Genomic DNA, 18,722 nt, shown 5'->3' with positions numbered 1-18,722 from the left:
TGCACTTTTCCCCTTTAGCACTCAGCTTCCAAAGGGCACCTCGCCCTTCCTGTTTACTCTCTTTTTCTTAAGAAGTGATGTCTTTCCAAGACTACTGCTTTGGGTTCTACACACTTCTTGGTAGTGTTGTGATTGCCCAAGTTTTTAATTTCTTTTTAAGTATTTGCATACTTAGAGTAGACTCTTTCTTTCTGGGGGTGAATTTCTTTACCATTAGGTTTTTAGCTTTCTTCTCTGTGCATTCATTTTGAACTGCCCCCATTCTCTGCTCCAACTTCTAACAGGAATTTAAGAAATATCTTTGCTGGAATTTGGCGTGTATTTCTCTGCTTATAGATAGTTCAAAGTCAACAATTTCTGTCTTCTAGTAATGTAGAAGGTTAAGTGCTGTCTTATTTGCTCTTCCTGTTGCACTGTATAGTGTTTTGGAGGATATGTAGAGTGATTCAAATTTAGCTGGTCACGATTTTCTTAGGGATACCTGGAAATATCTCATAAGTACTTTATCTTTCAGAACATAGATATAACAAAACTTGTACAGAATTGCCTTTATTCTTTACATTTGAATCAAATTCTTGTTTTTATTTGGTTGGTTAAGGCTAGTTTTATCTCACTGGTTGTGTGAACAGGCAGTTTTCAACTTTGAACACCTTATATCACAAAATGTTAACAATTAAATATTGTTATAATAAACATGTTTATTATAACAATTAAACAAGGTATTACTAGGTACATTAGACTTGGAATCTGGAGACTAAGCCTTTGGTTATTTACTAGTAAGATAATCTATGGGTCTTTATTTCCTCAGTTTTAAAACATGAGGGATAGAACAAGTGATCTCTAAGGTATCTTCTGGTTTGGAAATTTCTGTGAATATATATTCTTGTGAGCACAGAATAGATTTCTCATAGAGATAATATTATGCATGATAAATAAGTTCCTAACTCAACCCTCAAAAGCCTCTACTTTTGATTATGATTTGTCTGGAGGTCAGTGTATTCCAAATGAGGAAGCAGTGATTCTAAGTGTTTCACTTTTGTTTCACAAAGGTATAAAGCTAGAAATAAATTGTACAAAGAAAACAAAAAGACTCACAAACACATGGAGGTGTGTTTGGTAGAATTTCAAACTTTTTAATATGGTTATTGATATGTCTGGAGGTCAGTGTATTCCAAATGAGGAAGCAGTGATTCTAAGTGTTTCACTTTTCCCTTTGCTGCTGCCTTACTCCCTCTATAGACCATTGCATGAAGAGAACTAAGGCTAGGGTTGGAAGAGGGAGAGGTGATGTTAGGGGCATCCATGGGGAAAAAAGGGGGGAAAATATGAGAGGAGGAAATCCCAAGTGGTAAAAACTAATTGACAAGGAAAACTGCTGTTAGTTTCCTAGAGTTACTCTAACAAATTACTACAAACCTGGTGACTCAAAACAACAGAAATTTATTTTCTCACAGTTCTGGAGGCAAGAAACTGAAATCAGTTTTACTGGATCAAGAAACAAGGTGTTAGCAGGCCACACTTCCCACAGAGGCTCTGAAAGAGAATCTCTTCCTAATGTTATCCAGCTTTTGATGGTTGTTGGTCTTCGGTGGCTATGTCTGCATCACTCCAATGTCTGCCTCTGTCTTCACACCATCTTATTCTCTGTGTGTGTGTCAAAATCTCCTTTTGCCTCACTTTTCTTTTTTTTTTTTTATTAAGGTATCATTGATATACACTCTTACTAAGGTTTCAGAAGAAAAAAACAATATGGTTATTACATTCACCCTTATTATTGAGTCCCCACCACACCCTATTTCAGGCACTGTCCATCAGTGTAGTAAGGTGCCACAGAGTCCTTATTTGTCTTCTCTATGCTACACTGTCTTCCCCGTGACCCCACACACACCATGTACACCAATCATGATACCCCACAATCCCCTTCTGCCTCCCTCCTCACCCACCCTCCCCCCTTTGGTAACCACTAGTCCCTTCTTGGAGTCTGTGAGTCTGCTGCTATTTTCTTCCTTCAGTTTTGTTTCATTGTTATACTCCACAAATGAGGGAAATCATTTGGTGTTTGTCTTTCTCTGCCTGACTTATTTCACTGAGCATAATATCCTCTAGCTCCTTCCATGTTGTTGCAAATGGTAGGATTTGTTTCTTTCTTATAACTGAATAGTATTCCATTGTGTATATGTACCACATCTTCTTTTTCCATTCATCTACTGATGGACACTTAGGTTGCTTCCGTATCTTGGCTATTGTAAATAGTGCTGCGATAAACATAAGGGTGCATATGTCTTTTTGAATCTGAGAACTTGTTTTCTTTGGGTGAATTCCTAGGAGTGGAATTCTTGGGTCAAATGGTATTTCTATTTTTAGTTATTTGAGGAACCTCCATATTGCTTTCCATAATGGTTGAACTAGTTTACATTCCCACTAGCAGTGTAGGAGGGTGCCCCTTTCTCTGCCTCTTCACCAGCATTTGTTGTTCCTAGTCTTTTCTATGTTGGTCATCCTAACAGGTATGAGGTGATATCTCATTCATTTCCCTGATAATTAGCGATGTGGAGCATCTTTTCATGTTCCTGTTGGCCATCTGAATTTCTTCTTTGGAGAAGTGTCTGTTCATATCCTCTGGCCATTTTTAATTGGGTTGTTTGTTTTTTGAAGGTTGAGGCGTGTGAGTTCTTTATATACTTTGGATGTTAACCCCTTGTCGGATCTGTCATTTACAAATGTATTCTCCCATATTGTAGGATGCTTTTCTGTTCTGCTTATGGTGTCCTTTGCTGTACAGAAGTTTTTAGCATGATGTAGTCCCATTTATTCATTTTTTATTTTGTTTCCCTTGCTGAAGGAGTTGCGTTCAGGAAGAAGTTGCTCATGTTTATAGTCAAGAGATTTTTGTCTATGTTTTCTGGACATAGTAAGTGGGTTAACATAAGAGTTCTATGATTTCATGACTTACATTCAAGTCTTTGATCCATTTCAAGTTTACTTTTGTGTATGGAGTTAAACAATAATCCAGTTTCATTCTCTTACATGTCGCTGTCCAGTTTTGCCAACACCAGTTGTTGAAGAGGCTGTCATATCCCCATTGTATGTCCATAGCTCTTTTATCGTATATTAATTGACCATATGTGGTTGGGTTTGTAGTTTTCGGAGTATAGGTCTTTCACTTCCTTGGTTATGTTTATTCCTAGGTATTTTATTCTTTTTGATGCAATGGTGAATGGAATATTTTTCCTAAATTCTCTTTCTGCTAGTTCATTGTTAGTGTATAGAGTGCAACAGTTTTCTGTGTATTAATTTTGTATCCTGTAACTTTGCTGAATTCAGATATTAGATCTGGTAGTTTTGGAGTGGATTCTTTAGTGTTTTTTATATACAATATCATGTCATCTGCAAGCAGGGACAGTTTAACTTCTTCTTTGACAATCTGGATGCCTTTTATTTCTTTGTGTTGTCTGAGTGCCATGATTAGGACCTCCAGAACTATGTTGAATAAAAGAGACAGTGGGCATCCTTGTCTTGTTCCCGATCTTAAAAGAAAAGCTTTCAGCTTCTCGCTGTAAAGTATGATGCTGGCTGTGGGTTTGTCATATATGGCCTTTATTGTGTTGAGGTACTTGCCCTCTATACCCATTTTGCTGAGAGTTTTTATCATGAATGGATATTGAATTTTGTCAAATGCTTTTTCAGCATGTATGGAAATGATCATGTAGTTTTTGTCCCTCTTTTTGTTGATGTGGTGGATGATGTTGATGGTTTTTCTAATATTGTACCATCCTTGTATCCCTGGAATAAATCAAACTTGATCATGATGGATGATCTTTTTGATGTATTTTTGAATTCGGTTTGCTAATATTTTGTTGAGTATTTTTGCATCTATGTTCATCAGTGATATTGGTCTGTAATTTTCTTTTTTTGTGGTGTCTTTGCCTGGTTTTCGTATTACAATGATGCTGGCTTCATAGAATGAGTTTGGGAGTATTCCCTCCTTTTCTACTTTTTGGAAAACTTGAAGGAGGATGGGTATTATGTTTTCTTTAAATGTCTGATAAAATTCAGTGGTGAATCCATCTAGTCTGGGTGTTGTGTTCTTAGGTTTTTTTATTTCCAATTCAGTTTCATTGCTGGTAATTGGTCTGTTCAGATTTTCTGCTTTTTCCTTGGTTAATCTTGGAAGGTTGTTTTTTTTTCTAGAAAGTTGTCCATTTCTTCTTGGTTATCCAGTTTGTTAGCATATAATTTTTCATTGTATTCTCTAATAATTCTTCGTGTGGTGTCCAGAGTGATTCTTCCTTTCTCATTTTTTATTCTGTTTCTGTGTATAGGTTCTTTTTTCTTTATAAGTCTGACTAGGGGTTTATCTATTTTGTTTACTTTCTAAAAGCACCAGCTCTTGGTTTCTTTCATTTTTTTCTATTGTTTTATTTTCTCAATTTTATTTATTTCTTCTCTGATCTTTATTATGTCCCTCCTTCTGCTGACTTTGGGCCTCATTTGTTCTTCTTTTTCCAGTTTCAAAAATTGTGACTTTAGACTATTCATTTGGGATTGTTCTTCCTTCTTTAAATAGGCCTGGATTGCCATATACTTTCCTGTTAGAACTGCCTTCACTGTGTCACACAGTAGTTGGGGTGTTGTGTTGTTGTTTTCATTTGTCTCCATATATTGCTTGATCTCTGTTTGAATTTGGTCATTGATCCATTGATTATTTAGGAGCATGTTGTTAAGCCTCCATGTGTTTGTGAGTCTTTTTGCTTTCTTTGTACAATTTATTTCTAGCTTTATACCTTTGTGATCTGATAAGTTGTTTGGTAGAATTTTAAACTTTTTGCATTTGCTGAGGCTCTTTTTTGTGGTCTAGTATGTGGTCTATTCTGGAAAATGTTCCATGTGCACTTGAGAAGAATGTGTATCCTGCTGCTTTTGGCTGGAATGTTCTATAGATGTCTGTTAGGTCCATCTGTTCTAATGTGTTGTTCAGTGCCTCTGTTCTTACTTATTGGTTGATCTGGTCTTTGGAGTGAGTGGTTTGTTTGAAGTCTCCTAAAATGAATGCATTGCATTCTGTTTCCCCCTTTTAATTCTGTTAGTATTTGTTTCACATATGTAGGTGTTCCTGTGTTGGGTGCATAGATATTTATAATGGTTATATCCTCTTGTTGGACTGCCCCCTTTATCATTATGTAATGCTTGGTCTCTTGTTACTTTCTTTGTTTTGAAGTCTATTTTGTCTGATACAAGTACTGCAACTACTGCTTTTTCCTTCCTATTAGTTGCATGAAATATCTTTTTCCATTCCTTCAGTTTTAGTCTGTGTATGTCTTTGGGTTTGAAGTGAGTCTTGTAGGGAACATGTAAATGGGTCTTGCTTTTTAATCCATTCTGTAACTCTGTGTCTTTTGATTGGTGCATTCAGGGTGACTTATTTACATTTAGGGTGACTTATTGCCATTTCAGGCTTTGGATTCATGGTTACCAAAGGTTCAAGGGCAGCTTCTTTACTAACAGTCTAACTTAACCCACTTATTATGCTATTATAAGCACAGTCTGATGATTCTTTTTTCTTTCCCTTCTTTTTGTTACTCCTCCACTCTTTATATGTTAGATTTCACATTCTGTTCTCTTTGTGTATCCCTTGACTGACTTTTTGGATAGCAGGCTTAATTTTGCTTTTGGGTAGTATTTAGTTGGTTACTTACTTTGCTGTGGTTTTATTTTCTCTGGTGACAGCTGTGTAGCCTTAGACATCTTACTTCTGGTCACTCTTTTAGGAAGAGTTGTGTTTGCTGTATTTTCAAAATATATGTGGTTCTGGAAGGAGATTTCCTCCACATTACTCATGCTGCCATCTTTTCCTCCTCCCTCTACCAGTAGTTTTTTTTAAAGCAACCGTGGCTTTTTCTATCATTCACTTAAAAATTCTTCAGCTTTTACCCATTACCCAATCCCAAAGCTACTTCTTTCAAGTATTTGTTACCCAGCACCCCATTTCTAGGTACTAAAATCTGTGTTTGTTTTCTTTGGTTGCTTTTACAAATTATCTCAAACTTGATGCCTTAAAACAATAGAAGTTTATTCTCTCACAGTTCTGGATGCCTGAAATCCAAAAATCTGTTTCACTAGTCTGAAATCAAGGTGTTGGTAGAGCCACAGTCCCACTGGATACTCTAGGAGAAAACCCATTCCTTGCCACTTCCTGCTTCTGGTGGCTGATGGCATTCCTTGACTTGTGTCCGCAGAGCTCCAATCTCTGCTTCCATTTTCACATCACCTCCTCTGTGTGTGTGTCACAATCTTCCTCTGTCTCCCTCTTGTAAGGATGCACATAATTGCATTTGGAGCCCAGCTGGAAAATCCAGGGTCATCTCCCTATTTCAAGATCCTTCTTAAACTGATCACACCAGCAAAGCCCCTTATTAGTCAGACAAGGTAATATTCATGGTTGCAGAGATCAGGTGGTGGGTTTCTTTTGAGGGGCTAGTCCTAAGCCTACTGGAGATAGTATTGTATTATTTTTCGTTTGTTGCTATTTTTTCACATAACCTGATTTTTAAAAGTATAAACATTAGAGATCATGTGAGTTCAAACTGGTTTGTATTCTCCCAATTTGTACAGAAATCTCATTACAATATTTTCTTAGGATTTATTCTGAAGGTTATTTCTTAGGATTTAGAGGAATCTTGCTGATGCTTCAATAAACAACCTTCTATGAATGGACTATATTACAAGCCTTTGCCAAACATTTTATAATGACTGATGTTCAATATGCTCCCCTTAAGCTGTTTGAAAGCATCTTTAGAGTGAAGGTTGTGAAGCCACTAAATAAAATTTCCCTCTTTCCTCTTTTTAATAACAGTTTTATTGAGTTATAGCTCACATACCCTACAGTCTACCTATTTAAAGTAAAATATTCAGTGATCTTTAGTATATTCACAGAATTGTACAACCTGATATTAATTTTAGAACGTTTTCATTACCTTAAAAGAAACTCCATATTCTTTAACATCCATTTCCTCCCAAATCCCTACCTCATCTATTTGATTAATCTGTTTTCTACTTCTATAGCTTTGCCTTTCTGGATATTTCATTCATATAAACCCATTCAATATGTAGTCTTTTGTGTCTGGTGTCTTTCACCAGACATGAAATTTCATAATGTTTGTAAGATTCAATGGCTGCATAATATTCCACTGTGTGGATTTGGCACGTTTTATGTATCCATTCATCAGCTGGTGGACATTTGGGTTGTTTTTGCTCTTTGGCCTTCTACCTCTTTTAAGTCTCAGTTCAGCTGAGAAGTAGACAGAGGAATACATTTTAATTGGAGATTAAAATATCAACTGTATCAATGGTAACTATGATTACAGTAAAAGACGTAGCTCTCTAGCCCCCTACCGTGCAGCTCTTATTCCCCCTTGTTCTCACTGCTCCCCATCACACCTGGGGAGAGTCTGCTCCAGTCACTTTACTTTGGGGATGAGCAGAGACAGTGCTCTGAGGACAGGCTCCTTCATAGGAGAGAGAAATGAGAAAGGACCCAGCTATGTGCCTTCTCTAGAGAAAGAGAAAAGAGGATGGGCCCCTTGCCACAAAACTTCAGAGAGGGAAAATTCTGCCTGTTTGAGGAGCCAGCATAGGTAGGAAACTGGAAGATGGAATGATTACTTTTAACACAAAGAAGACTGGCATTTTAGCTATCTTATCAGTTAAAGCAAAATGTATTTTTTCTTTGATTATAAATTTTCTTTGATTATAAACTTAGAAAAGTTTCTTCAAATCAAACATGTAAGCAGTTGAACAGTTTTAATTATAACAGTTATTAATTCTAATATAGCTTGTTCCATAATTCATAGGTTTCTCTCTCAACTAAAGGAGGATAGTCCTCAGTTAATTAATAAACTATGGACTGATACTCAGCGAAAAAGAGCAACACAGTCACCAGTAACAACCCCTCCAGGAACTCCGTCATCCACCCTTTCACCAGGGGAACAAAAAGGTTTGTTCCCCCATTGTGTTATTTCTCACAGGGCAGCAGCTTGCTTTATTATATTCTTTCTTAACATAGTCGTTTTTAAAGGAATGTTATTTGAGTTTTGACTGTCTTAGCCTGTTTGAGTAATATATTGTTTGATCTGTCAACTGAAATGCTTTAAAAAGTTTTTGTTGTTGTTCACTTGAGATACTTTTGAAAGTATTCTTCCTTTTAGTTGCTCTGAATGCTACCAATGCTGTCAAGAGAATCCACACAAGACTTCAATCTAAAGACTCCACTGAGACTGTAGACTCAAGCTATGTTGTGGGACAAGTACTGAACTCAAGGAAGCAAAAGCAGCTGTTAAATAAAGGTTCAGTCCCTTAGTTCACAAAGATGAGTTATTAAACATGTAACTTGATTCAGCTATCTTAATGTCTTAGTAAATTATTTTTTCCTTAAACTTCAGTTAGTTCCAGTAAGAGTTTGTTGAATAGTAGCTAAGAAATGCCTCCTTTCATTCTCTGTAACTGTAAAAATATGGTTCTAGTATATTCATTATAGGTAGTATAAACTTGGTCTAAACTGCATAGGTTTTTTAATGAGAAAATGGTGATAGCTTCTGTAAAAACCTTTTATTAAAAACCTTTTATTTTGTAGTCATTTTCTAGTATAATATTTCATGGTTTTAAAATAGAATGACTTCTGTCATTATCAGTGAAAAGAAAACCAGATTTGTGTGCTTCACCCAAGCCAAAGAAAAACACATTATCAGCTAGCACTGCCTCCACAGAGTTACCAAGTAGCAATAATACCAGCCTGGATGTCCTCAAAGGCATGATACAGGAAGTGGAACATGAAATGGAAGAATATGAACGGTTGACAGGACGTGAGGTCAAGGGACTGCAGAGCAGTCAAGGTCTCACAGGCTTTACTCTGTCACTAGTGAGCTCCCTCTGCCGTCTGGTTCGATACCTGAAAGAGGTAAGAGCTTGAGGTTACTAGAATCTCCTGTTCAGAGTCCCGGCAGAAATGTGTGGGTATTTTTTTTCCCTCTACACTTAATTTATTGCAACCTCTGAATAAAGTACAGTCAAATTTGAATAGCTTTAAGATAGTTCAGTTTTATATTATCTGCTGTACAGGTTTATCCTCTTAATTTCCCTCTACATGCTAATTTATATATCTAGCATGTTGATACATGCTCAGGTAAGTGATACTGATTTTAATATGAGCTTTAGTAAGATATGTAGTAAGGTAGATCTGCTGTAAATTTACATCTTGTGCTAATCCATGAATGTTACTGTTTGGCAGTTACAGATTAAATAGAACTACTAAATGTGTCCTTACTGTATTGCTTTTCTCTGCTTCCTACTCTACTTTAGTTCAGTTTAGGGAGTAGCATGTCTATAATCTAGCCACAGGTTGAGCAAATTCTTCATGTTATCTGTATGACTGGTAACTTGGGTTTCTGCTTCAGTCTCTGGAGTGGGAGATGTTTTGTTGTTGTGAAAATAAAACAAGCAACAATTGTTAATTTGATGTCTTTGTAATAATCAGTCCTCAGAATTAGTCAGCTATATATTTCATTTTTAAAAGATCTATTTAAACTATTTAAACTATTTTTTATGTATTTAAATTTGTTAAACAAACATGACAAAAATGTTTCAGGAAATACTCAGAAAAGTTGATTAACCACTCTAATTCAGATGTTTCAATTTCTCTGGAGCCATCTAACCAGAATTGCTTTTTGGTGAAGATTTGTTATGCTGTCAGAGTTATGAAAGTCTTAACATTCTTCCACCCCTCAGTCAGAAGTCTCTAGAAGTGTACTTTTGGTTCTTTGAAAGTATTGCAGGCTTAGAAGCATGTATTTTTTAGCCAATCACTTGCTTTACAAAGCTAGCCCAATTTATATTTTAACAAACTTAATTTTTGAATTGGTGATGTATTCACATGGTGTGAAATTCAGAGACACAGAAGGGTGTACCACAGAAAATTCAGTTCCCACCCCTAACTTCCATTTAACCTGTTTGCTTCCTTGTAGCCAACTATTAGCAGACACCAGTGTATCCTTCTAGATACGGCCTATGTATATTCAAGCAATATTGTATGTATTTTCCTCTATAAAAACTGTAGTTATTTCATCCTATTTGTCATTCTGTTTATTGTGTTCTATTTAAAGAAGAGGAGAAAGCAACACATTACAATGAAATACAAGCTTTTTTAATAAAAATATTTAATTCTTATTATTGTCACATAATATATTCTTTGTAAGTATTATCTTCTTTGACAATTTTGCATAGAAACTTTTAGTTTCCAACATGTGATACTATTGATGGGAGTTTGATATTTTTTGTAGAGTGAGCTCCAACTGCGTAAAGAAGTAGAGACAAGGCGGCAGCTGGAACAAGTATTAGGTGAACATCGAGAGCTCATCGATGCTCTGACAGCTGAAATTCTTCTTCTTAGACAGGAAAATACTGCTACCCAGGTACTCAGATGCAATCCCAAACTTTTCTGTTCAGTTGTATAAAGTATCTTTAAGTATGTATGAGCTTCTCTTCTAGTTCCCTTTAACTTAGTTGTGCTGGTGTGATTACTCATCACTTCTTTATTATCCTCAGTGGCAGCTTCCATGGAACATGTGTTGGAGTTTCTCTAGTAGAAACTTGGACTGCAAGGAGTATATAGAATAATTCTACCATCTTTAAGAAACTTACTGTTTAGGGGGGAAGACAGACTCTACATTTAAATGATTACAAATATTATAATAGTTTACCCAAAATGTGAAATGAGTGTTATGCTAGTTCTAATTTCAAAACAGCAGAGGATGCCATTTGAGGACCTCTCCTGTCAGCACATACAATTTAAAGTTGTTGACAGTAGCTTTATATTTATTAGGTAAGTCCTCCTTGTCACTTGTCTGATTGCTTCTTCCTTAAAAAAAGACCTGTACAGTATTTCTTCCGGAAAATCTGCCTTCATGCTGCGTTAAGTATCCTTCCTTTGTGCACTTGCACACCCTCTAGATATTGCCGTCATTACATTTACCAATTCGTGTTACACATACATGAGCACCTGTCGTCAATACTGTGAGTGGCTAGAGGGCAGAGATAGTTTTATTCATCTTTTTGTTCTCAAATGGTGGTTATTATTTTTAATTATCAGCCAGGCTAGTATTACTTTTAATTATCAACCAAAAGGGACTAGAAAAGCAATCATTAGTAGCAAGTTGTGTCTGTGCCAATGGATGTAGATATAAGATATGCAACTTTTCTGTTGATACATGGTTCACATGCTGTTTGATTCACCCTCCAAAGTGCAGTTGTTTTTAGTGTATTCACAGAGTTGTTCACCAGCTCCATTACCTAATTCCAGAACCTTTTCATTACCCCTAAGACTACTTACTAGCAGTCACTCTACATTCTCTCCTCCCCAACTCCTAGTGATCACAAATCTACTTTATGTTTCTATTGATTTGCTGAATCTCGGTATTTCATATAAATGATATTATGCAATACAGGGTCTTTTGTGTCTGGCTTCTTTCACTTAGCATGATGTTTTCAAGGTTTATCCACGTTGTAGTGCATATTAGTACCTCCTTCCATTTTATTGCCCAGTCATATTCCATTGTATGGATATATGACATTTTGCTTATCCATTTATTCAGTTGATGGACATTTCAGTTGTTTCCAGTTTTTGTGTATTATAATTGAATAACACTGCTGTGAATATTCACATATAAATATTTGTTTGAATATGTGTTTTAAATTCTCCTGGGATGATGGGAAATTTTAAAATGTACTAATTTGTAAAGTAGATTTTAATGAACACCTACAGGGGTCCTGGCACTACTGTAGGTGAGGAAATACAGTAGTGAACAAAGAAGTAATCTTTGCCTTTATGGAACTTATATTCTAAACAAATCCTGGGGAAAAAAGTGAAATATATTGTAGGTTAGATGGTGACACTTATTGTAAAGAATAATAAGGCAGGTAAAAGGCACAGGAAGTACCTAGGGTGGGAAGTTGTAAATTGGGTGGGCCATGCCTGCCTGAGGAGGTGAGGGGACAAGTATACAGATAGCTGAGGGAAGAGCAGTCTAGGTGGAGGAACAGTGAGTGCAGAGGTCTTGATGTAGGTGTATGGCTGTTTTGCTAAAAACATCAAGGAGACCAGTGTTGTTGGAGTGAAATGTGGGAAAGGCAAAGTAGTAGGAGCAAGAGCAGATCCTGTGGGGCGTTGCAGGCTAGGTAAGCACTTGGGCTTTTACACATAGTGAGATGGGAAACTACTGCAGAGTTTTGAGTAGAGCAGAGATGTGATCTGATTTGGGTTTTAAGAGGATTCCTGTGGGCTGCTATGCTGACATGAGATCAGAGATCATTGCCCTTTCTTGGTTCATGGTGTCCTTAGTGTTTCAAGACACCCGTAGGCCAAAAGAAATACCCAGCAGTTCATTTCTTAAGTAGTTAGGTTCAAACAACTTAGTATTTGTCTTAACAACTTTGATGCTGTTTGGAAAACTTGTAAAATGATAGGAAAAATCATATTTTTATTAATGACTAAATAACCACAATTATTTACTAATGGTATAGATCCACCTGTTGGGCACTGAACAGCTTCCTGCAGCTTGGAATCATATTGGACACCATCACTCTTGTTTTCTATTACACAATAATTTTTATGTAGTATTGCTTTTAGGCAAAGAAACTACTGAAAACCCTGCTTCATGAGGCTATGACATCATCAAATGTACATATTTTGACCTAATGTTGAGTTTGTGAGCTGCCTCAAGCTAGTAGTTCACTGGTGCCAGACAAATGTTGAGCCTCATTGGTCCCCTCAAAACTTTAAAATGTCCTGTGGTGCCCCTGTGAGTTCACTCTAGTGCCCAAGGTGCCTCTGCCTCATTTGGGAACAATACAGGACTTGACTCTAGGTGGTCAACCACAGAGGCAGAGTATTGCAGACCAGAATTATTGGAGTAATTCAGATGAAATATGCAGCTTGGTCTAGGGTAGAGGCAGGAAAAGTTGTGAAAAGTAACCAAACTATATTTTGAAGGCAGCCAATAGTATTTGCTGATGTGTGGATATGTGAACAAGATGTGAGCAAGAGTCAAGGGTGATACCAAAGTTTGGATGGAGTTGTTATTGATGAGGTGGGGATGTTCAGGAGTTTGGTTTTGTATTTTAAGAGAAGCTAATGTGAGTTTTAGGTGGAGATGTTGAGTAGGCTATTGGATATATGGGTGTGGAATCTGCGGAAAAATTTGGGCTGAAATAAAAATGCTCAGTATACTTTATTCAGTAGTCCTCCTAATAATATTTCTTACTTAAGACCGCATCTGATTTATATCAAATGTCTGTCCATGTTGGAGAGATATATGTATCTGCATGTGTATATAATATCTCTATATTTTTTCTCTTAACATTATTTTACATGCATTATTATAAATCTTTATAGTGTTTCTCAGTTTCAATGCCTGTGTAATGTTCTATTGCGTTTCCACCACCTGATAGGAATGTCTCTTGGGGTAGCTTGAGAGTCAGTTGATAACATCTATACAAAGAAGTTTTATAAATCAAAAGCCCCATAAAAAGGGTAATCCTTTTTTTTGTTATAAAGTATATTTACTAATAATATTCCATGATATATTTAACCATTCCTCTGTCATGGGGCTTTAAAAATATTTATAATTATGTATTCTTATGAATGCTTTGTTTTGGTATTTGAATGAAAGTCTAAAGTTCCTAAAGTATTTAAAATAATGATATGCTTATACATATCTAGGTAGTGATTTGATGTCTGATGTTCCAGTGGTGTCACTTCATCTTTGTTCTCTAGGCAAGACTACAGCAGTACGTGGTCACAACAGATGAGCAACTTACATCGCTCACACATGCCGTTAAGAACTGTCCAGTGATAAATAGCCACAAAGAAAGTCAGGCATCAGAAAGGGGAGCCACAAGTAGAATTATAGACAATCCAGGTGAGTGTGGTCTTATTACCCCAGGTTGATAAAAAAGTACTTATAAACAAATAAAAGCTGTAAACTTACATGGAGTTATTGGCTGTTTATGCACATACAGCATTGCCATTACAATTATCAGTACTGTTTCCAGCTAATATTTATTGGATACTTGCTCTATGCCAGGTACTTTTTCAGTGTTTTACGTGTATTATCTTATTTAATCCTTACAATAGTCTTATGAGGTAGGTATTGTGGTTATCCCTATTCTTGAGATGAGAGAACCGAGGCTTAGGGAGGGTGGGTAGCTCAGTGGTCATGCACACAGACAGCAGCAGAACCAGCTTCCTATACCAGTGGGGCTTTGGTGCAGCCCCCTGATCACCATGCGCCAGGCTCAGGAGGAGGAGGGATGGTCTTGGAAGGAAAACAAAATGAGCTTTGGAAATTCATAACTTTGTTCACTTATGGTGATGTTTGAAAGCCTCTCTTCATTTTGTGCTGTCATATGCCATTGGCTGAGTAGGACATTTAAGCCTTTTCATGTTTTTTGCTTCTAAGTAGTGCTTTGATGACTGTTTTTATGGGGGAAAGTGCTTTATGTATTTAGGAGTGTTTGCTCAGGAAGGGGGATTCTAAGAAATGGCTGACGAAAATTTAACCTGCCTGAGATAAACTCAGTGGCTAGCGTAGGTCTCAAGGACTGGGGCCCTCAGGGCTTTTCTCAGAGGCAGTCACTCCTTGCCAGGCTGGCCCTGCTGGAACCTCCCTGTGAGTTACTGCTGAAGGAGGAGATGGCCTAAAAGGTGGAGGCTGTGCAGTCTGTGGGATGTTTGTCCTTTACAGAAATGCAGTTAAGGGTAAGCACCTTATACTTACATGGTATAATACATGATGTGCCCATAGTTCCTGTAAGTGCTGATAGCCTCTCATCTTTTTCAGAGAGCTCCATCGTAAATGCTAATGTCTCCATGCCACCGAGGTTCAGAGGGGAAGAAGTGGTTGAATTCCCACAGGAAGACTTGCCTGTGAAGTTCTCTCAGGTGCCAAACCCTCTAGGTGGTGTGAACCTGGCCAGCAATTTCCCAGCACGTATGTTTGAGCCAGCTCTGTTGCTGACACCACCAAGGCAGAAGAGCAACTCAGAATTCTCTCCTATGCAGGAAGGTAAGCAGGCTTCTTCTAAAGGTAGTTGGCAGTTGTTTTTTATGCTTTATATATGTAATATATTGTGTTTGTGGTTACCTGATAAACAATTTAAAAAGATACTGATTACCATACAAAACCTTTAGCCTGAAGGAGGATTTTTCAGGGTGGTTTATGTAATGTTTGTTACACGTATGGTAAAATGTGATGCTGCATTTCATTATGTATCTGTTCCATTAGACATTGTAAATATTAAACCTAGATGAAAGGATCCAAGTCTTCAGCATTACAGTGTGGAGTAAGGGGAATCCTCTTTGTCCCTATGGTCCGGGAGCGTAGGAGGGGCCCGACCCCAGAGGAGATTGTACTCCAGAGGGTAATGAAAGTTTAACTGAGGGAAGGTAAGAATGGTGGCTTTACAGATTTTTAAAGTCCTGTCTGGTTATTAACTTCCTCCTCAAAAGTTTTTACTGCAGTCACTTGGGAGAATTTTCTAACAAAAATCATTAGACAATTAAAAATAGCTTTAGAGTCACTTTGACAGCACATATGTAGAATTCTGAATAAAATTTTAAAAATGTTACCATTAATCCTTAGCTCAGAGGTTCTTAACTTGGGACTCATGGATGGTCTTCAGGAGTTTCATGGATTGCTTCATTGTTTGGAAAGTTAGAGTTATTTGCCCACATGTGCATTTTTCAGGAGCTGTAACTTTCATTTCACTTTTCAGAATAGTTCTGTAATCAAAAAAGTACATTAAGATGCTTTTCTAGAGTTTTTAGAAAGATAGTATTCAGCCCTGATTTGCCTAAATTTTTATTTATTTAAAGAGAGTGCTTATATTTTTATATAGGGGAATAGAAGAATAACTTTTATTGTCTTTGGGACTTAGAAGTTTTGCCAGATTTTCTGCACCTGTTAGAAGTCTTCTAATAGAAGACATGATGAGGCCATAAGGAGTTAAAGAAAATGACAAATCCTTGCTGTTATAAAACTTATTTTGGCATTTATCATGCAGTTGTAGAGTCTGTCAGATGTGTGTGGTATGGGGAGACAGGGCTAGACTGAGTGTCAGAAGTATGGGAGTCTTGGTCTGGCTATCTAATGACTATCTGTGAGGCATGGGGCTAAGATATTTAACCTTTTCTGGACTTCAGATAAAGACATATTCCTTTATCTTTAATGTTCTTTCAATTCTACTTCTGTGATCTGATTATTCCTGCTAAGATGGGCAGAGAGTATAACTAACTCTGGCCAGATTTAGGAAGTATGAATTGAATTCTAATTTCTGTTCAGGTTAGATTTTCATTCCTTGAAGTAATTTTTCAAATGTTTGCATGTATTAGGTTTCTAAATGATCTCTTTTGAGATATAATTTTTCATTGGTGATAGTAAAATGGCTTGAAGTTCTTTTATTTATTTATTTTGTAGTAGTTTTTTTAAATTAAGGTATCATTGATGATATACACTCTTATGAAGGTTTCACAAGAAAAACAATGTGGTTATTACATTCACTCTTATCGAGTTCCCCCCCATACCCCATTGCACTCACTGTCCATCCGTGTAGTAAGATACCACAGAGTCCCTATTTGTGGCTTGAAGTTTTTTTAAAGAAACAATTACAATAAATACTTTTACTCTGATTGCAATTATACTAAATACTGACTAAAGCAACTTATTCAGGGATTGTTATAGACAGTATTTTACTAGCACTTTCTGCAGGTTCTGTGCTGAAAGTAACAGTGCACATTTTTCTTTCCCAATGTGCAGATAGAACTACCTGTGACCATATTCTGAGTTGGTTAAGTTTTATCATTTTTTTCAGCATTTTGTTTGGAATGCTCATATGTAAAGAACTGTGCAGTTAAACTGAACATTTAGATATGGATAGAGATACATAGGGCCTTTGATCAGCATTCAGTTAAGCTTTAGAACAACTCTATCTGATAGAACTTTCTGTAATAATGAAACTGCTCTGTCTGCTCCATTCAGGATGGTAGCCACTATGGGGCTGTTGGGTACCTGAAATGTGGCTAATGTGACTGAGAAACTGAAATATTATTTTGTTTAATTTTAATTAGTTTAATCTGAATAGCCACTTGTGGCCAGAGGCTACCATAAAGGACAGCATTACTCTAGAACTCATCATAACTATTTTCCTTTAACTACTACTTGATTTCTTCTTTCCTTTACAGCCACACTTCTTGCAAGAGTAGTATATATGTGTCATTTTCATTTTATCTTCCATTCATTATTCATTTTAAAGTGTTCATTCAAATTCATATTTTCAAGTGGTTTTTAAAAAAGCACATAAAGGGTCTCTTCCTCCCCATCTCTAGGTCTGTCAGCCACAAGAGGTAATCATTTTTATCCCAGTATGATTTCTTTACTTGGGGTGGTCTGCGTAATTAATATAAAATATATATATACATTAAAAAAATACCAACTTTACACAATAATTGTAAACTCTCCTTTATTAAAGAAGAGGGTTTAATTCATATTAGCACCCATCTCCCTTCCCTATCTGATTTGTATAATTGTATTTTTATTTTTAATTCTATTGCTTAGCTCTGTAACTTTAAGTACTCTCTCTTCTTCATTAACTTGAAGCAGCATCTCTCGGCTTCCCACTGTGTAAGACCAAACTGCTAGCTCCCTTTCCCTTTGTTTCCATTTGCTACCTGCATTCTGCTCTACCTTTCCTTTTATAGTATCAAGTTTGACAGCATTTATATTGTTCCATTACCACATTTATGTTTTCTGTGTCTTGTCTATAGATACTAAAAGTTAAAAACAAATTTCCTTTTTGATCTATTGTGACTATCAATCCTTATGCCACAGAAAAGAAAAAGTTCTTAACATAAAGATCAAGGTAAATCTTATTTCACTCTATCAGTTTCTCAGAATCTTTGTTTGCCTTTATTTGTACTGTGACTTTCTTGTTCAGTTTTTGTTTCGCCTGGAGTTTCAACTTGCTTTTACTCTCTTGTTTACAAAAGCATAATGTGCTTTCACCATGTCTTCAAGTCCTTCAGTCAGACTGTCTATGGCATGAAATCCACTTTTAGCCTAGAGATACCTTCCAAAGCCCTGCAGGCCCTGCTCTGGTCTCCACTGATGGCTCTTGGGGCTGCTGCACAGTTCTTTTCTGGGACTGGCTGTCACTAGCCTGAGTTGGAGCCACTGTTACCTCAATTCCATTTCTTCCTCTCTTTTGGTATTCTCCCTCAATTTCCTGAAAGAAATAATCAGAAAGGTGTATAGAAGGTAAACCCTAGGTTCTTGAAAATCTGAGAGTATTTTCATTTTTCTATTACCCTTGATTGATGACTTGGCTAGATGTAGAATTCTAGGACCATAGTCCCTTTGCCTGAGAAATTAAAGGCATTGTTCCATTAAATTTTAGTATCAAGTGTTGCAGTTGAGATGTCTGATATAATATCTTTTTTTCTTTGTATTTGACCTACTTTTTCTCTGTGGAAGCTTTTAGAATTCCTTTATTTTTATTCTGAAATTGCACAAGGTGTGTCTAAATATGGTTTTTTTTCTCATTGCACTGTAATTCACCAGTAGGACCTTTCAGACTGAAGACACACGACTTTCTGCAGTTTGGGGAAACTGTATGTTGAC

General features: G+C 36.6%; 1 protein-coding gene across 9 annotated transcripts in view; it reads left to right on the top strand.

Moving 5' to 3' along the window:
• The window catches only part of SPICE1 (spindle and centriole associated protein 1), a 70,541-nt gene that overhangs the window by 30,361 nt on the left and 21,458 nt on the right, over window positions 1–18,722 (top strand). For 8 of the 9 annotated variants that reach the window (XM_036929583.2, XM_036929579.2, XM_036929580.2 and 5 more), the window contains 6 exons: window positions 7,851–7,993; window positions 8,190–8,342; window positions 8,688–8,953; window positions 10,332–10,463; window positions 13,823–13,967; window positions 14,889–15,113. In XM_036929583.2, the coding sequence (XP_036785478.2) occupies window positions 7,851–7,993; window positions 8,190–8,342; window positions 8,688–8,953; window positions 10,332–10,463; window positions 13,823–13,967; window positions 14,889–15,113 (1,064 nt within the window). The remainder of the gene's footprint in view (window positions 1–7,850; window positions 7,994–8,189; window positions 8,343–8,687; window positions 8,954–10,331; window positions 10,464–13,822; window positions 13,968–14,888; window positions 15,114–18,722) is intronic. The other variant, XM_036929582.2, reaches the window with a different exon arrangement.

The sequence above is a fragment of the Manis pentadactyla genome, chromosome 1, assembly GCF_030020395.1.
Source record: "Manis pentadactyla isolate mManPen7 chromosome 1, mManPen7.hap1, whole genome shotgun sequence".
Classification (NCBI taxonomy): Eukaryota; Metazoa; Chordata; class Mammalia; order Pholidota; family Manidae; genus Manis; species Manis pentadactyla.
This window is presented reverse-complemented; position numbering and strand designations above follow the sequence as displayed.